This window comes from Triturus cristatus, chromosome 2_2, assembly GCF_964204655.1.
Source record: "Triturus cristatus chromosome 2_2, aTriCri1.1, whole genome shotgun sequence".
NCBI lineage: Eukaryota > Metazoa > Chordata > Amphibia > Caudata > Salamandridae > Triturus > Triturus cristatus.
The window spans coordinates 323589610-323606851 of NC_140582.1; the positions used below are offsets into that span (position 1 = coordinate 323589610).

At 44.8% G+C, this 17242-nt stretch overlaps 1 protein-coding gene across 1 annotated transcript in view; it reads left to right on the forward strand.

Moving 5' to 3' along the window:
* PAPSS1 (3'-phosphoadenosine 5'-phosphosulfate synthase 1) overlaps nucleotides 1-17242 on the forward strand; it is a 269730-nt gene that overhangs the window by 64947 nt on the left and 187541 nt on the right. Inside the window, exon 5 of the mRNA XM_085641395.1 lies at nucleotides 1692-1810. Coding sequence (XP_085497521.1) covers nucleotides 1692-1810 — 119 coding nt within the window. The remainder of the gene's footprint in view (nucleotides 1-1691; nucleotides 1811-17242) is intronic.

Here is a 17242-nt window from a genome sequence, read left to right on the forward strand (position 1 = left end):
ATACACATTAAAAGAAAATCACTTGCTTTACACTGCCGCTCCACGTCCTCGTTCTGCTGCTCGTCCTCCCAGCACGAAGCGCACAGCGAACTCTCTCATCCAATCAAGACGCTGTCCTAAAGTGTCTTGATTGGCTGGAGCGGACTGGGTCCACGCTCCAAAAGGCACTGTAGGCTTTTCCCTGCTCTCAAACCCAGCTGTCCAAGTCAGCCGGGTTGCAGAGGTCTGAATTGTGCATGTCGTTTGGCCATAGCAAGGTAGCCGGCCAAACCAACACGCACAATGCAAACTTAAGGGCCCACTTGTCGCTGCTGCCAGTCATTGACAGCAGTGACGCTGTGGTCCTGGCCTGCCCTTGCACTCAGTTTGCTGGCAGAAAGTGTCAAAAATAAAATGGTAATAAAATAATTTTATTACCATTTCATTTTTGACGCTTTCTGCCCAGCAATTGGGGTGGGGGGGGCGACACATGCCCTCTCCCACAGAGGAACTGCTGCTGCCTCCTGTACCACACAATGTGCGCCATTCATTCATGATTTAAAAGTTCATGTGTCCCCAGTCTTTAGATCTGCTTGATTCCAGAAGGATAAATGCACTCACATGAAGTAAGTAATTAAAAAGAAAAAAAAGTCTTTTACCTTTCATATAATGTATTACAAGACACAGACCCAGCCAACGTTTCATTTCCATTAAATATGAACGTCTTCAGCGCTGTTGAGTCTTTATCATAGGTCAACAGCTTTGCTTGCATCTCCAGTGTCCGCTGCAATAAAACAGTGTTCCGTCTTTCATGGTAGAACTCGCAGTACCTTGAAGATTCAGAATAGTAATTAACTTCAGCTGCACAATTGATGAAAGATTCAGTTCTTCGTTTCAGGCTTACGAGTGCCCCATTACCATTAGCGGCTGCCCAGAGTAGTACTGGTGGGGCGGGGATGGGGTTGGTAGAAAACAAATGTCACTTACCTGGCGTCTAGCCGTCGCCTCTCCTCCGTCCTCTTCTGTTTCTCCCGGAAGCAGGAAGCACACAGACTACCCTAAGCCAATTCAGAACGCTGCCGTCTCCAGCATGATAGCAGCGTTGTGATTGGTCTGAGTGCCCTGGTTCGGCGCTCAGACTGGGAGTGGGAGGCTGTGCATGGTCTCCACCCAGGTTGTAATACAGCCAGGTGAAAAACATGCTAAGTGCGCAAGACTGTTTGGCCGACCCAAGATGGCCGGCCAAACGTCAGGCGCACTCAAGTGTCCCGACCACTCCTCCCCCTGCTGGCTGTGACGAGAGTCCTACTCCTCCAAACTGCCTCGTAAAAATGAAATTATAATAACACAATGCGATCATTTTATTTTTCCTTTTTCCACTGCTCAAAGAGCAGTGGGGCAGCGCTCCTCCGCCTTAGCAGAGGAGCCGCCGCTGCCCATTACAGAGTTGATAACGCCTAAAGCGATCATGGCGAGTGTATCTGACATTCCAGCGAATGCTTGTGAGGTCAGTGAATAGGGATGTGATGACTCAGTTCCCTCTTTTGCAAATCACCCTCTGGGTTTTAAAAGCGCCATCTCTGCCTGGCCACCAGATCACAAACATGGCACCTTCAGCAGTTCGGGCTGTCCCCTACCCATTAAAAAAAAAAAAAAAAAAAAAAAGTCCAAATGCTGGGGGTTGATCCTGTCTGCCTTCCTGTGTCCCGCAGGCTTCACCGGTATCGACTCTGGATACGAGAAGCCAGAAGCCCCCGAGCTGGTCCTGAAGACGGAGTCTTGCGAAGTGAATGATTCCATACAACAAGTCTTGGAGCTCCTGCAAGAGCGGGTAAGACTAGGCGCTATACCGTATACATTTAAAATGCTGGCAAGGAGGGAAGCAGTTGTCTTGCGAAGACTCTACATTGTGCTTTTGGAGTCTGTGGTTTTCCACGAATCACTGTTAAATGTATTATAGCGCCGGACATTGCATATAGGAAGTTTGGTTAAGAAGCCAATGATTATATGTTCCATCATATTTCATTTCCCTTGCAGATGTGTGAATATTGCATGATGCCCTTGTATATCCACAATTTGTATTCCTGCTCCCCAGGAAGATGTCAAAGGGGGCAGAAGTTTAAATTAATAGCGTCGATGGACAATACACATGATAATTACTTAGTATAAATAATTCATGTACACCAAAACCAACCTGTTTGGGGTCGGACTGGAACCGAAAAACAGGCCTGGGTACCCCAAAAAAAGTCCCCCCTTACCAAATCAAATATTTACAAAGTGGCACATAGTTGCGAATCGAGGCACTTACGAACTTGTTTGGAGGCGCTGTATATGTTTGCAAGGTATAGGATACTGCATGCATTGCTGCTACCTGCGGGCAATGTTTATGGTAATATCAGAAACGTCAACATTAAATCCGGCCCCAGACCATAAAACAGGCTTACAAGAGCCCCTCAAAAATGTCCATATTTTGACCTTTCAGACCAGCCCGCTAGCACTGCCCACCCAGTTGCCCTATAGGCTAGTCCGACCCCGCCTGTTGGATGTTTAGAAATTATAGTATGGCAAATAAAAACTATACCGGAATAATGTGCTCTTTAATGGCTGACGCTGTGCACGTTGCTTCTTGAAGAGCACGAGCAGGTCATTCTGGTACTATTTGGTGGTGTTCGGATTTTTGACGTTTCTGTTGCACCCAGGCTGTCATTAGTGCATCGCAAGATTCAGTTGTCGGAGGATGTTTTTCCAAACGGGTCTAATGTTGCCATCGGACACTTGGTGTTGAATATGCGGAGATGTGCTATCGATAGGGCGGCTCGTAAACCATTTGTCCTGATTTTGACAGATTTATCTCCGTTGCATGGGGTTTTACTCTCCATTTAAGTTTTTAGTGCTTGTATTTAGAAGGACCCCGAGAATACTAGTAATTGATACTTTCCACAGTAGTGCAGGCACGCTAACACATCCATTCCGTGAAAAAATTCTCGGCTGAGCAGGGATAACCAGAAAATCTGATTTTAGAGTGAACCGGTTAGTGAATCGCTTGCTTTAGGCAATCCTGCCATCTAGCGGTAGATGTGGCTCACTGTCGAGTCTGCTTTCAGTTGTTTTTTACAGAGTGAACTGTTAATGAATCACATAATTTGGGCAATCCTGCCATCTAGCGGTTGGGTACGGTCCTCTTCTGTTATTTTGTCTGCTCGTGGCCACGTTGCCCACCAGGGCCGGCTTTAGCGCTGGTGGCGTCAAGTGCGACAGTGGCTGTTGGTGCTCCCCCCAGTGACCACCTCTGCCATGCATTCCCTCACTCCCACCCTTTAACAGTGCCCCTCAAGTCCTCATAACCACTCCATCGGTCAGATGCATGAAATAGTTGTATAGCGCCACTCATACCAGTGTAGGGTGTCAGACCACTTTACATGACACACACAAAATACCGAGACAATCAATCGTAGGTGTGCAACTCCGTGTATAGGAAATGTTACATAAAGCAGAGGACTATAAGGTGTAGGGGTCACATGTCATCCACACTGGTAGACAGTATAGTTTAATAGCGCTTGGTCTGGGGAAGCACAAACTCAGAATTTAAAACTTAACACCATAGTTCGGGGTTCTTTTTAATAATCAGAATTGATTTATATCCAAATTAATCCTTTTTCCAACATTAGAATAATGAAAGACGGGGGGGGGGGGGGGAGAATCATAACGCGCTCATCTATACCTTGCAGGTTGCATGCAGCTCTTTGACAGTTAATAGCTCACTGTTCTATGCTAGGATGTTTACTTATTAACTGCAAGTAATAAAAGGATCTCTCAGACAAAAGCAATGACCTACTGATCTATTTAAATTATATGCACTTTGTGATCTGCTGGTACAGGTTCTTTTGTGATCTGCTGGTACAGGTTCTTTTGTGATCTGCTGGTACAGGTTCTTTTGTGATCTGCTGGTACAGGTTCTTTTGTGATCTGCTGGTACAGGTTCTTTGAAGTAGGCATATTAACAATCTGTGCTATCCTCAAAGCTTCCACTAGACAAACCTCCGATCTTTCTGTAGAAAGAAAATTAATCACGGCGTTATATTGACATTTTTATTGAAGGCTGAAAACTGCTGGAGGCCAGAACGCTGGCAGAAGGTGCCTTTAAAACTATTATTAACTTGCAAACACGACGCCCCCACCTAAAGTCAGCGCCCGGTGCGGTCGCGCCGGCCCGGTTGCCCACAAAGCCTGGGCATCAAAGGCACAGATGCACAAACTATAATTCTGCAGCAGAAAGGGTGCACGTGCAGTTCGTATTGTTGTCGATCCGAGTAGTCTCCAGGAGGTTTAGGGCCTTTAGTTCCCGTAGAAAGTGGTTGATTAAATGTGCGGAGCCTTAAGCCTTCCATGCGACAGCATGGTACGTCGCTTATTCGGTGCACGTACCCAAGCCTGTTAAGGGTTGCCTTATAAAAGGCCCTCCGGGAACTCGACAAGGAGAGTAGTTGAGGACAAATAACTTTTCCCTGTAGGAGTTGTCTTTGATGCCCATAAACCAGACAATCTGGCAGGGGCGGCTCCTCCATTAGGGGGGAGGAGCGTCACCCCACTGCCGCCTTGCAGTGTGAGAAGCAGAAATATAAAATGGTAAAACTACCAATTTATGTTTCTGCTTCTCACACTGCGAGAAAGCAGAAGTGTTTGGTTGGGGGCAGGCGGGAGGGCGGGTCCACTCTACGGCCGGGGAGGAGGGGCTTGCCCACTGCTGAGGGTGCTGACTGTTAGGTCGGCCCCAGGGCCGACCAAAGCAGTCCTGCATACTCTGCCTTTTCTCCACGTAGGCTGCAATGCAGCCTACATGGAGAAAATAGCCTCCCCATAGGCACCTGGATGGTCGGAGTCCCCACCAATCGCAGCACTGCCATTGCAGTGTTGTGATTGGCTTAGGGGAGGGAGGCAGCCTACTTCCTGTTCCTGTACAGCAGTTAGGAGAGACGACACAAGCCCAGGGAAGGTAAGCCTATTTTATTTTTAAATGAACACCCCGTGAACCCTCAACCTCCGATCCGTCCCTCCTCGAATACCCATACTGCGTCCATTTTTGATTTCCAGTGTTTCCTCTGCGCTGGGAAATGTCTGAACATTGTAGAGTTCCCACTTAGAAAACCTACAAGCTCTCTCTTGGGATACATATAGCTTTGACCAATTGGTGCCTGCCACAGCCCCCTCCTTTGTGGAGAAAGCTCAGAATGCCCAGTTAAAATATATGCCCGGAAGTGGCTAACCAGTATTGAAGATTGGTGCTTGCCTTCCTACCAGTGCCCCTCTGTAACCGGGTATGAACTTGCTGTCAGCACCCTTCTATTCTTCTGCACTATGAAAAAAGCTCTGTGCCACCATTTTGGAGAGATGTCTGCCAGGATCAAGACATCTCACTTTGTGTGTCCACCCTTCACCTCCTCCGTCAGCGGTGCCCTCCTGGATAGATTTAAGTAAGGCCGAGATTTCTAAGTGCGCGTATACAGAGAGGCATTTTGGTGCTAGGACTGAGATTACTAAGAAGACTGCTTTGGTTAAAAAAAAATGTCAAGGTTAACAAAACCAGTGAAAGGCTAACAAAACCAGTGCATCTTCAGGGCCCTGTTTTGTTATTCAGTCTGCTGAAGTGCAAGTGGCAGGCTCTCCCATGGCTGAAGAGTAACCACTGGAAGGCCCTGCTGCTGAGATGCCTATTGTTAGTGCACAGAATGGTAAAGGAAAGACTGAACCTTAACAAAAGGAGTGGGGCTCCATGGAGGTGATGTCTTGCCTGGGTGCATTGCGGCTCGGGCTCCTAGAAAGCTTGGTGGACTAGGCCAGGTGCCTTGAATTGAATCTGCTGGAACACTGAGGCAATGATGCATACGGTGGGAATTAAACACAATGGATTTTATGAACCTAATTTTCTGAACCAGCTCCAGCTTATGGATCCATCTCAAGGGAAACTACAGATAGGATTGTCTGGGTGTCCTCTGCTTCTAATATTGACCCCCTGCCGAAGTATAGATTACAGCAATACAGTCTTTAAAGGCTCCCATAGGCTGCCTAGAAGATGAGGGATGTGGGTTTTTTGATGGTAATTGCACAAACCTATACGAGACTACACTGGTTCTCACCCCATATGGAAGTGTATGTACACAACTGTAGCAGTGGCAGGGCGGAGTGCCCACCAATGAGAATGTCGCTAAACGTCACCATAGCATGTTGACCTAGCACTATTCAAAATGCGTATGTCGCAAGTATTGCTTGAAAGCGCATAGTGGAGGTTTTCTCTCAGTACGACAACTGGCACCAATGGAGAATGCAGCTATTAGGCTGGCTAGGCTGTTATTCGCTCCCTTCACCCATGTGCATAAATGGAATTCCAGATATTTTTCAAGGAAGGTTGACTTTCCTGTTGCTGTAAAATCTGCTTGATAAGTCTCTGAACTGCAGCTCTTATTGGTATACAAACCTCTGACTAAAAATCTTGGGAGCAAAGGTTGAGGTTCGTCAACATCAAGAAGTTTTGCCTAAGGTGGTCTTGGGTTTTCTTATTTCTCTAATCTTTGTGTTACGAACATTCTTCCTAGGTTCTAGGATAACAGCTAAAATCACTTTTGAAATGTTCGAAACCCTAGGGCACTTGGAATTTAATCAGCAGAGCTGAGCGCGCAATTAAGAAGGGTAGTAACATGTTCGTCTTATCTGACTAAGCAGGGCCAAAGTTGACAAGTCCAACCTGTCGAGGCGGACTTGAGTACATTTAGGGTCTGCTACCACCTAGAATGAAGGGACTTGGCTGGTATTCCCAAAGTTCACCCCATATGAGGGGAAGGGAAATGCAGTTAGTACATAAACATAAAAAGTGCAGAACTGCGACGTGACCCACATTCCAACATAACCAAATACTGCTGGATTCACTTGTATGCAGGAAAAGGCAAAAGTTATATAAATTGTTTTCCAAGATTGCACAAACCCACTTTCTTGAAAGTTTGAAGTATTACTCGCTCTGTACGTAATTCTCTGTTAAACTTGCTAGAGATTTGCATGCACGCCAGCCAATGAGTTCAGTAGGTTATGAAGGTTAAACTGATGCTACGCATGTGGTTATGGTTTGGGTAATGCTGGGTGCATTATTGATGCATGCTCGACTCACGTTTGGTAATTTTTTTCCCTTCAAAACATCATGCGCAGTTATAGTGCTAACCTCTTGGTGGCAGTATAAGGTAAAGTGCGCGGCTCCTTCAGGCTTTAAGATAGGTGACTTTTTCTTCCACCTATTAGTCACAACCAAAAGGAAAGCATGGAAGCTTTCCTGCTTGTATACAGATGTAGGGCCGCCCAGTTCAATGAGTGTTTCTGAAAAAGGAGGGTCTCTAAAAGAGGAGTCTCTACAAGGGGTGGGGCGTAGGAAGCATATTGAATTAATCCCTTTAGGAGGTGTGGCGTCTTTAAATAATGGCGCGAAATACAACAGCACCCATTATGCTGCTTCATCCCCGTGCCACACGGGACTTGTGGTTCTAATGTTAAGGGCTCCAGAATGTGACTGGCAGACGGGAACATTTTTTTTCCTCAAGTTGTGTGGGCAGAAATAAAAAGCCTATACACCCTGCTTCACTGTCTTTTTAGGTCGTACCTACCAGTCAGCTTTTAGCTGCCTGTTTCCAAAGACCTCTTGTGGACCATACCAAAGACTTAGAGTGGGGTTAGAGCCTGCCCATTACTTACCATTGGTTGGCTTTATTGTTACTACATATGCTTGCTTATTCACTGGCTTGCCTCTTCTTGTTTGTTTAACACATGGAGCACACCCTCTTTACCATCCTTTTGATTGAATGACTTGTATTCTTCCACTGTTCACATTCAGGGAACTACTTTTAGCACTCATGAGACTGCACGTTTTCTACCTCTCTCCCTTATGTGCTGCTTCCTCTCAAACACCAGCCCATTTGCTCAGTTTTGCATCCTCATCCCTCCCTCCATGATCATTGTTTTCCGACCCCTCGCTGGCTTTTTTAATGATTTCTTTCTTTGTTTTTTTACCTTCCCAGGGCCCAGCCTCCAGGGCCTCTATTGCTCCCTTGCCCCCACCCAATACGTTGCTTCCCACCCACTCCTTGGATACCCACATAATCTTTTCCGTGCCATCACATATTTTTGTCTTGTCTTTATTTTTCTTGAAGGGTCTGACATTGGCTATTTGTTTTTACACAACAAACCCACCCAAGATTTAATTTATGTATAACAGTCAATCAACTGAAATTGAACTCTGATAAAGCTGAGTTAGTGGTGATAAAAAACTAATCTTAACGCTGGAACCTCGCTTTCTGGTCTTTCGGTGATAGGTGCTCCTCCTCTCTCAAAAAAGGTGGTAAAGTCTTGGCATTCTCATAGATGAGGATTTATCTCTAAAGCATCTAGGAGCAGTGACCTCAGACTGCTTCGGCAAATAAAGAAAATAAGAAGGTATTTTACCTTCGAGGTGATCATCCAAATTATAATCGCCTTGGTTATGTCCCGTATTGATTTTGCCAATGCCTTATACCTAGGACTTTCCTCTTGCCTTGGGCACAGACTGCAGATTATACAAAATCCGGCAGCGATGATATTTCAGCAGCCAAGATACTGCCATGTTAATCCCTTCAGAAAAAAACTTCAATGGCTTCCAGTAGTTCAGAGGTCCTTTTTTAAAACTGGGTGCTGTCTCTTTCTCTTCACGTTAAGTCTGGCTTTTTATCTTCTAAAACACCCCTAACTGCCAGCTCTAGTCGGCCTCACCTCAATCTACTGGTTTTTCACAGAAGCAAAAGAAAGAGACTGGTGGATTCAGGTTTTCCGAGATTGCTTCTGCTACATTGAACACCTTCCCTCTTGAAATAAGATCCTCTGTGAACTACGAGTTTTGTAGGAAAAAAATTGATAACTTGGTTGTTCAAACAAGCCTATGAATAAATCGATAAGCAGCTGTCTCTTACTCCCATCGCGCCAAGAGACCTTTTTGGTGAACGTGGGCCCTATAAGTAAATATTAACATAACCTAGCAATGCTCCACCTCATAACAATCTACTTCTGGGCATACACAAAAATGTGACTGCATGTCCTCCTCGCACACCACCAGGTGTCATGCTTCATCAATGGACTCCCCACCATTTTCGACAACCCGGTTTGATGAAAAGCGGGCCTACACCTAGAGTCAGGGAGGCGCTTCTACCTAAGAACGGACCTGTGAAATCTAAACATTAAAAGCCAATGTGAAATGCCAAAATGACATTTATCTTTCCATAGAATACCACTTGGTATTAAAAACCAATTGTGGAAATAAGGGGAATTAGTACTCCCATCACCTCATACACCATCATTATGTTTCTGCCTGATGGCTCATGGGAGTCTGTGGCGTTCTCAAGACAGAAACCTAGGATCCAAACGTGGCCTCTGCAGATGTGTGTGCCACTAAACAGTATAAGGTTGACTTTTGTCTACTCATGCCGCTTTTCGGCCCATTGGGTACCCGGCTGTTGGGTCACCTGGGCCCCATGGAGGAAGGGCTCAGTAACCCCTGTAGTCCTACTTTGAACAAAATTCGTTCCTGTCTGGTAACCTCCTGGTGTTACCCTCTTCCTCCCAACGATCTTCTGCGCAATGATAATGGCACTTCATTTATTTACTGATCACAATGGCATCCGCCATCTCGCATCGGTAAATAACGTTTAAAAATTGAACTGCATCATTCCGTAGGCACGCTCATTCATAGTGGTGCATGCATGTGCATACGTCATCATGCATGTGCGTATACATCATTAAAGTGTGCAAGTCTAATGAATGACATGGCCACGTATTCATTGCTTTTTTCTTTTGTTGTTATTTTTGTTGTTGCTGATGTTCACAGGAACGACAAAATACATTTTGCTTGTTGCCTGTTGTAGTAAAAATGAAGGACGCTCCAAGCCAGGTAGCTTTTCCATGTAGGTTTATTGAGTAGCAGGATACATAGTAGAGTGAGTTATCCTTAAGTCAGAGAGTAAGCAGGAAAGTAAGCCAGAGCCCCACCAGGAGCAGCTTCTCTGCTGCTCAGCCCACCTACCAACTGATTCACGCAAGCATTCCAAACACTAACATTCTCTCAAGCAGTCAATCTTGCTGAGTAGCAGGATACCACACCTATGCTGAACAGCATTGACAAAAAGCATTGGTGAAGTCAGTCGATCAAGAAAGGTGAAGCCTACTGGCTTTGCCAATGTTTGGTTTTCTTTGCAGGTGCTCAGCACTTCTAGGCCCTAACACACTTAGACCACTGTGACCAACCAATCCCAATCTGGTTATTTCAGCCTCTCCTGGTGAGAGGTTAGAAGACTGAACTTCATTACCAGTACATTTTAGTTTACACATTATCTGGTAGAAACCATTAAGTAATACTTTTATCAGAACAAGGTTTACTACCTTAAAGGCAGTCAAACACAACCATGGATGAAATCACAGAACCCATTTGAAAGAACGCCAAGACTGATGCATAGTAGAAGTACATAAATTATTCTCTTGCTGAGAAGACAGGGCAGTCCTGCTCAGAACTGGTCCTGCATTGCCTCATTGTTCCAGTGAGTCTAGTTTTAGGTACTGATGACAAGTCTATGATTTTCATAAGAAACCAGGAGTAGACCAATTATCCCCATCTCTCATTACCATATTGCAACAGTCCGAAACACTGCTAGTATTTCTCGATGGGATAGGTTAAGCGGTACAAATTACTATTTTTACTTTGCCCATTTTACACCAAGCATCTTTGTTTAGTTGCAAAAGAGGTTGCAATCTGCAAAAACTTGAATAGTCGGGTTTCTAACCTAATACTTTAAACTGTACTTCAACTGATCAGCCATAGCCCACTGTTACCAGCGGTGTTGCGAGCAGTTTTGTTACAAAGAGATGACTCTGAGTAAGAAAAAGGAAGTCTTTATTTAACGTCATTCATCATCACAGGTTCCAATCGGGTGGAGTCAGCTGTACAACCTTCGCATCAACAGTTGTATACTAAACTTTCCAAGGGGGAATAGGAAGGGGGGGGAGGCAGAATGAATCAAGATAGGAATTACAACACACTTCCCTTGGGAGGGACAGTACAAACTTTCATTGTAAAATATGAACCTAACACCAGGTAAAACTGTGCAAGGCTACCCCAGTATAAGTTGCAACTGTAAGGTACCCATTTATGAAAAACGCTACAGAAATTATGAATAACTGAGGCTATACAAAAGTTCCTTTAAATAACCAAGCATCATATGAAAAGAGTTCACAGCGCACTTGAATTAATAAGCAAAACTATGTACCCGACAGAAAAATGTATCACAGAGAAGAAACAACAATATTTATTTTGTAATATAATCTCTATGCCATTTAGGAGCAGATCTTGTTCTCTGGGATTTCCTGGAACTATTTTGACCCATCTCTACTTCTACTCTTGTAGGTCCTTGATCCCTAATTAGTTATTGAGCAAGATTGGGGAACTATTATGTCTTCCCCATGTCTGTGCAATTGGAGAATGGGCAATATTTTTCACTAACCTAGAAAGTCCTAATGGCACAGAAAACCTAGAATCCCCCTTCCTCTGTTGTTTGGGGAGGCCGAAGTGTACCAAATCCCCTTCTCTGAAAGGTGAAATCTTTACATGTTTGGTAATATCATATCTGTTTTTGTATTTATCTTGGTGCAAAGATATTTTCCTTGACCTCTTCTTTTTATCCACCACACACGTACACTTTTCTTTCAACCATGAAGCTGCCATCTTAGTTTTAGAGATTCTACCCTTCAAGAATGCAAAAGTAGAGATACTTGTGACACAATTAGGTGTAGTGTGGTAAGCACACTCCTTCACCATTCTGTTCATTCTCTCCACTAATTTGTTTGCCCTGGGACAATACAAAGCAGTCTTGTGATGCTGGATTTACAGTTCCTTGAGGAACTCTCTAATGAGATCAGAGGTAAATTGTGCCCCATTAAGATTTTCTAAATTAAAAAAATTAAAATTGTACCATGTTGTCTTTAACAAAGATTTCTGGAATACCTTCCTCGTAGAAGACACCCTTGAAAAAATTAAATTGTTTCTGTGTTTATCTGATGCACGCACTTCGTGATGACCCAATGCATGTGGTAATCGACCAATACCAGAATAAAGCGTTCACTTAGAACTTTAAGATTCGAAGGGCCTATTATGTCTAAGGCTGGTTTAGTCCATGGTGTATTACCAATAAGTTGATCTCAACCTGCACACCTAGTGCAATGTTCTAATTCTGAATTTCACAACGTATCAAATTAAACAGTGCATGCTGCTGCGAATTATGGGATCTACCTATCTCCGTTGGCAAATACTTCAGGCAAAAAGGTGCGGAGAACACTCCGTACCCGATCGCAGTGCACAGCGTTAGTCCCTAAGGTTTCATCACGATAAGTAATAAGCTAAACTGTGTCAGGAGCTTCGACTGGAGAAAGGAGAGGCTTCCTGCCCTGATGAGTTTTGTCACTCTTCATGCACTTAAAACACCCTCTCACTTTGGCTTCCATCCTAGTGTCCATAGCTGGCCACCAGTACTCCATTGATGCGAAGGTTCTACAGCTGACTCCAACGTATTTTATTCTTGGTGAGACTGCATCCTAAATGACCCTCATGCGCTAGGTCAGTTATTTTCTCCGTCACCTCCTCCGCAGGCACTATTTTCTCCCCTCTGTATACTGTCATGTCCTGTGAGCTCAATTCAAATCTAACCTCCTAATACTTCGACAGTCTAGCAGCAAGGTCCCTTTAACTTTCTGGCCACCCTTCATGTATGGGTTCTGTAAAGGATTTTGTCTACTCCTCCTTTCTCATGCACCCTTCCCACTCAATTCTGTTTAAACTAGTCCGTTTAAGTACAGCTTCACTCTCTTCTTCTTCATTAGTGTCGGCGGCATAATCCATGGGGGCCCGAGATAGAAAATCTGCTACTAGATTCTGTGTGCCCGGAAAATACTGTACCTTGAAATCCTACCCTTCTAGCCATAATATCAACCTGGATATCCTGGGTGTGGTCCTGCTCGATCCTTTAGGGGTAAATGCATACGCCAAAGGTTTGTGGTCAGTTTTGATGATGAAAGGTACCACAGAATGCGGTGTTTAGGACAGCTGCCACTGGAGTACTAGTTGGGGTGATGGTGTAGCTGCCCCCGCATAGCCAAATCGTCGCCAGTTTTACAAAGAGATGACGCTGAGTAATGAAGAGGAAGTCTTTATTTAACATCATTTTCCATCACCGGTTCCAATCAGCTGGAGTCTGCTGTAGAACCTGCGTTTAACAGTTGGGTAGAGAACATTCCAGTGGGAAAGGAGGGGGAAATGGAATGATGGGAATTACAAGTTTCCGTTACTCTCTCTCGATGTGATTTGTAAGAGAGTTTCATTTGTCTGGATCGAAGGAGACAGAATGCAGTGGTTTTGCTTGGACATACACCATCGCAAAGAGGACTGAGATCTCGATTTGACTTTTATTTCAACCTTTTCTAGAGAGCTGGACACAAAGTTTTATCTAACACCTTTGAATGAGGTGCAGTGGTGTTGAAATAATTTAAAGAGTGTCCGTCCTGCCTCCTTCGGTGTTTTGTGAATGAAGTTTGTTGCACAAAAAGTACGAGCCAAACCCAGTGCTTTAAATAGGCCGGAAAACACCGGAGTACCGGCACTTAACAATTTCCTTCCCTTGAGCACCAGAGTTTTTCTTTAGATAAGGAGAGTACCAGTACTCACAGGAGCACAGCAGCTGTGCAGATGTTAGCTCCTCCCCGGGTCTGAGTGAACCAGAGGTCACCTGATTGGCTGGCTGCATCATGTGATCAGGCAGCAGAACTTGCGCTGCAATCTGCAAAGACAGAGCAGTGTCTTCACTTGCTTGTAAGATTGAACAGTGTGTGCACAATAATCATGTCTTGCATATCCATCGTGCCCACAAACACCATTGCCCATTTTCTGATTCTGTTAGGAAGAGGTGCAATGTTCAGGCTGCTGCATGTACAATCTGTCTGTCTGCCTGTCCTGGTCTGTTCTGGTATGCTGTCTGTGCTTTGGAACATACCACTTGTATGCCCGGCACCTGGGTTCACTTTAGCAGCCACAGGTTTTCTGGCTGAGGCTCCGACCACCTGACCTCTGCACCTGTATGACTGCAAGGCCCTTCTGTAGATCCAGATCTGAGGCGATAGTGGGCCCATCGTTTCACAGACAGCACGTCTCAGCCTCCGCATTCCCAGAGATCAGCGAACAGTAAGGAGGCCTTTGGATTTCATTTATAGAAAAAATGTTACCTTCCAATTGAGTTCTCAGCTCCTGACACTGCTAGGGGGCATGATGGCAAACCAGTGTTTAATTGGTAAAAAATTGAGTGCCGGGGCGCAAAATTTTGCTCAGAAGCTGCTGTCGCCAGTGCTGCAGAAAGTCGTGGTGCCGAATACCAAGGTTGGGTAGGTTTGAGCGCCCTTCATGCATCTTTATCACACCACCAGACACTCCCTGCCCCTCTATTTCACTCCTGCACGTTCTTTGTTGTCTTTGCTTTCTCTTTGTTACGTTTCCATCTTTCTCTTCGCCCTCCTTTCCCCCTTTTGTGTTTTTCTCTCTTTTGTTCTAGGTCAATATGTGATGAGCAAAAATAAGTGCTAGTGTCTCAAAATAAGTGCTGGCGTCTCCACCTGCCACCACTGGCTCAAAGTGAGCACTGGGTGAAACAGCAATATATGCTGCAGGAGAGCCAAGGGCAGTCCAGAGTGGCAGCAATGAGCCCAGAACTGGTCAGTGTCTGCTCTGTAAAACGTTTGTCTGTGTGAAATTTAGAAGAAACTCTAAATAGACCTGTTTCTACTGTCACTTAAACACAATAACAGAGATACAGTCAGATGTCTAATTCTCGCACTCACCACACACACAAAGATTGACTTACATGCGCGCATGCAGGCATAGACTGACTTGCAAGCAAGCAAGCAAGCTTGCGCACACAGAGTTCTACTTCAAAATGGTGGATCCTAAAATAGCTTTCAAAACGTCTAGTCAGAAATAATGAATCTAAAATAACTACTTGATCGCTCCTAAAATATCACTCCCAGTGATGGTTTCAAAAAAGACTGAAGCCTTTTTAATATACCCTGAAATAATTGTATTTATAGTGTGAATCCTCCACTAAGTTATTGTTAACGATCAGTTAAAACCATGTGTATGAAAAAAATGACAAAGGAAAGGATTGTAAAGAAAAATGTCCTTGTGCTTTGCCAGTTTTCTCTACTTTGAGGGGCCATACATCATACTGGAAGCTTTGTTGATGCAGTGGACTGGCAAGATATCGCCCATTTCCCAAGACACATCTGTTTTCCAGTAGTTGAATCTGGTGTGCTTGTGTGTTCAGTGTATGAGACATTTACTATCCCCTTGGATTGTCGTGGCGATCGCGTGTACCAGTTCTGGTCATTGCGGCAGTAGAGAGGAAGTGCCCATAATGCTGACATTTCTGTGTGACATGCATAGTTTTTGTTTTCTTAAATGATATCTGTCACCCCTTCTAGGCTCCATACTGATGACCCATCTGATGCCTGTGCATTAGTAGCCACTGCCGCCACTATTTCAGTGATAATTTAGCATCTCTTGTTGTCAAGAAAAACCACTCTTAACTGTGGTGTTTATTCCAAAACAGCATGCAACTTGAAAGACTTGGTGCAAAAGTAAGTGTTTGGCCAACTGACAGTTAATTTCGTACTGTTGCTTGCCTCTTAATTCTTTTTGTTTTAACATACAATAACGGCTGTTTATTGCACGCCACCGCAAATACATGCCTGAACCACAGACATTGGCTCATAGGGAGGGAAAGGTAATTTAACCGGGTTGTATTTTCTACTAAGTTGTGCAGGCAATAAGGCCATCCTGTCCTTTGTCACGAACGGTGTGGTGGTGGAGAGAGCACAGACTTTTTTTCTTTCATGTGCTGTTGAAAGAAAAGCAGAGCTGCCTCCCTGCTAGTGGATGCTGGCGCCACTGCTCTCTTAGTTACAGTCCACCGTGGAAGTAGAGAAAAAGTTTGTTTACTTTTCTCGATTTACGTGGTTGAGTCAGAGACAACTTCCTAGAAAACAGAGAGAATTTTCTTTGTGTCCGCACCTGGGAAGATGCATGAGCTGTGGAGATAAGAAAAGTTGTGCCTCTTCAGCTTAGCTCCACCTCGCCACGCCATGAGGTAATCCGTAGCCAAGACTAACCCGGGAAGCCCCCATGAGGAACACTGCCCGGCCTGTCAGGTGAACCCCAACCATTAACCTAATATCTAGGAGGAGATTGTGGGGCAACTGGGTCTACGCTCACCGCTTTTGTAGCGCTGCCGAGTCAGTCTCAGAAGCCCCGAGTAGGGGTGGCGGAAGCGTAGGACAGAAAATCACAGGCAGTGGAAACAGCACTTAGCAGTGACGAGCAACAGGACCCGGTGGGGCAGGAGGGAGTCTAGTACTGTGAAGGGGCATTCAGAAAGGTGAAGACGATGACCTTATGACGAAGGTACGACACTGGTGGCTCTTGGCAGGGGAATGCCATCAGGCTGCAGCGTGAGCCTGAATCCAGTCGCACAGAAGCCTGCCCACTTACCAACAATGATCCGGTTCTCGCGGCTCACTGGGTCTTAAGGCTGACTTCGGGTAGGGCTGGGATGGACAAGCAGGTGAAGAAATTGATAGTCCCTGCACTGTGCTGAGCACCGAAAAGCACCGGCACAAATTAAGCACTGCGGCAAACCTATGGACTGCCCCACTATTCTGTGTAGGTTATCTCCTATTGATTGTTCTCTCGAGTCAGAATCCTTTACAGCTGTGGAACAGTAGAGATCACATTACGAAAGCCTTCACGTAAGCGAGCACAGTAATGTGTGTGTTGCTATCGTTGGTACAACTGGTCTCTCTGTACCTGCTACACCATTGATAGGTATGCCTGTGCAGCAGACTGAGAAAGTAAAATTATCATTTTTTGTGTGTGTTGATTTAAGTGGAAAAATTGTGAATAGTTGGGTGCATCAGTATCATTACATGTGATTATCTGTGTGTGTCTATTTTTTGCGCATACCACTTTATCTGCGAGTGTGGGTTTGTATGTGTTTTTGAGATAATCAGGGACATTTATACCTTAGCTATTAGTTGAAATATTTTAGTAAAAAAATATTTCCATTGTTTTTCAAATGTCCTGAGCATATGCGGGCATACGCATAGCAATATCTGTGCA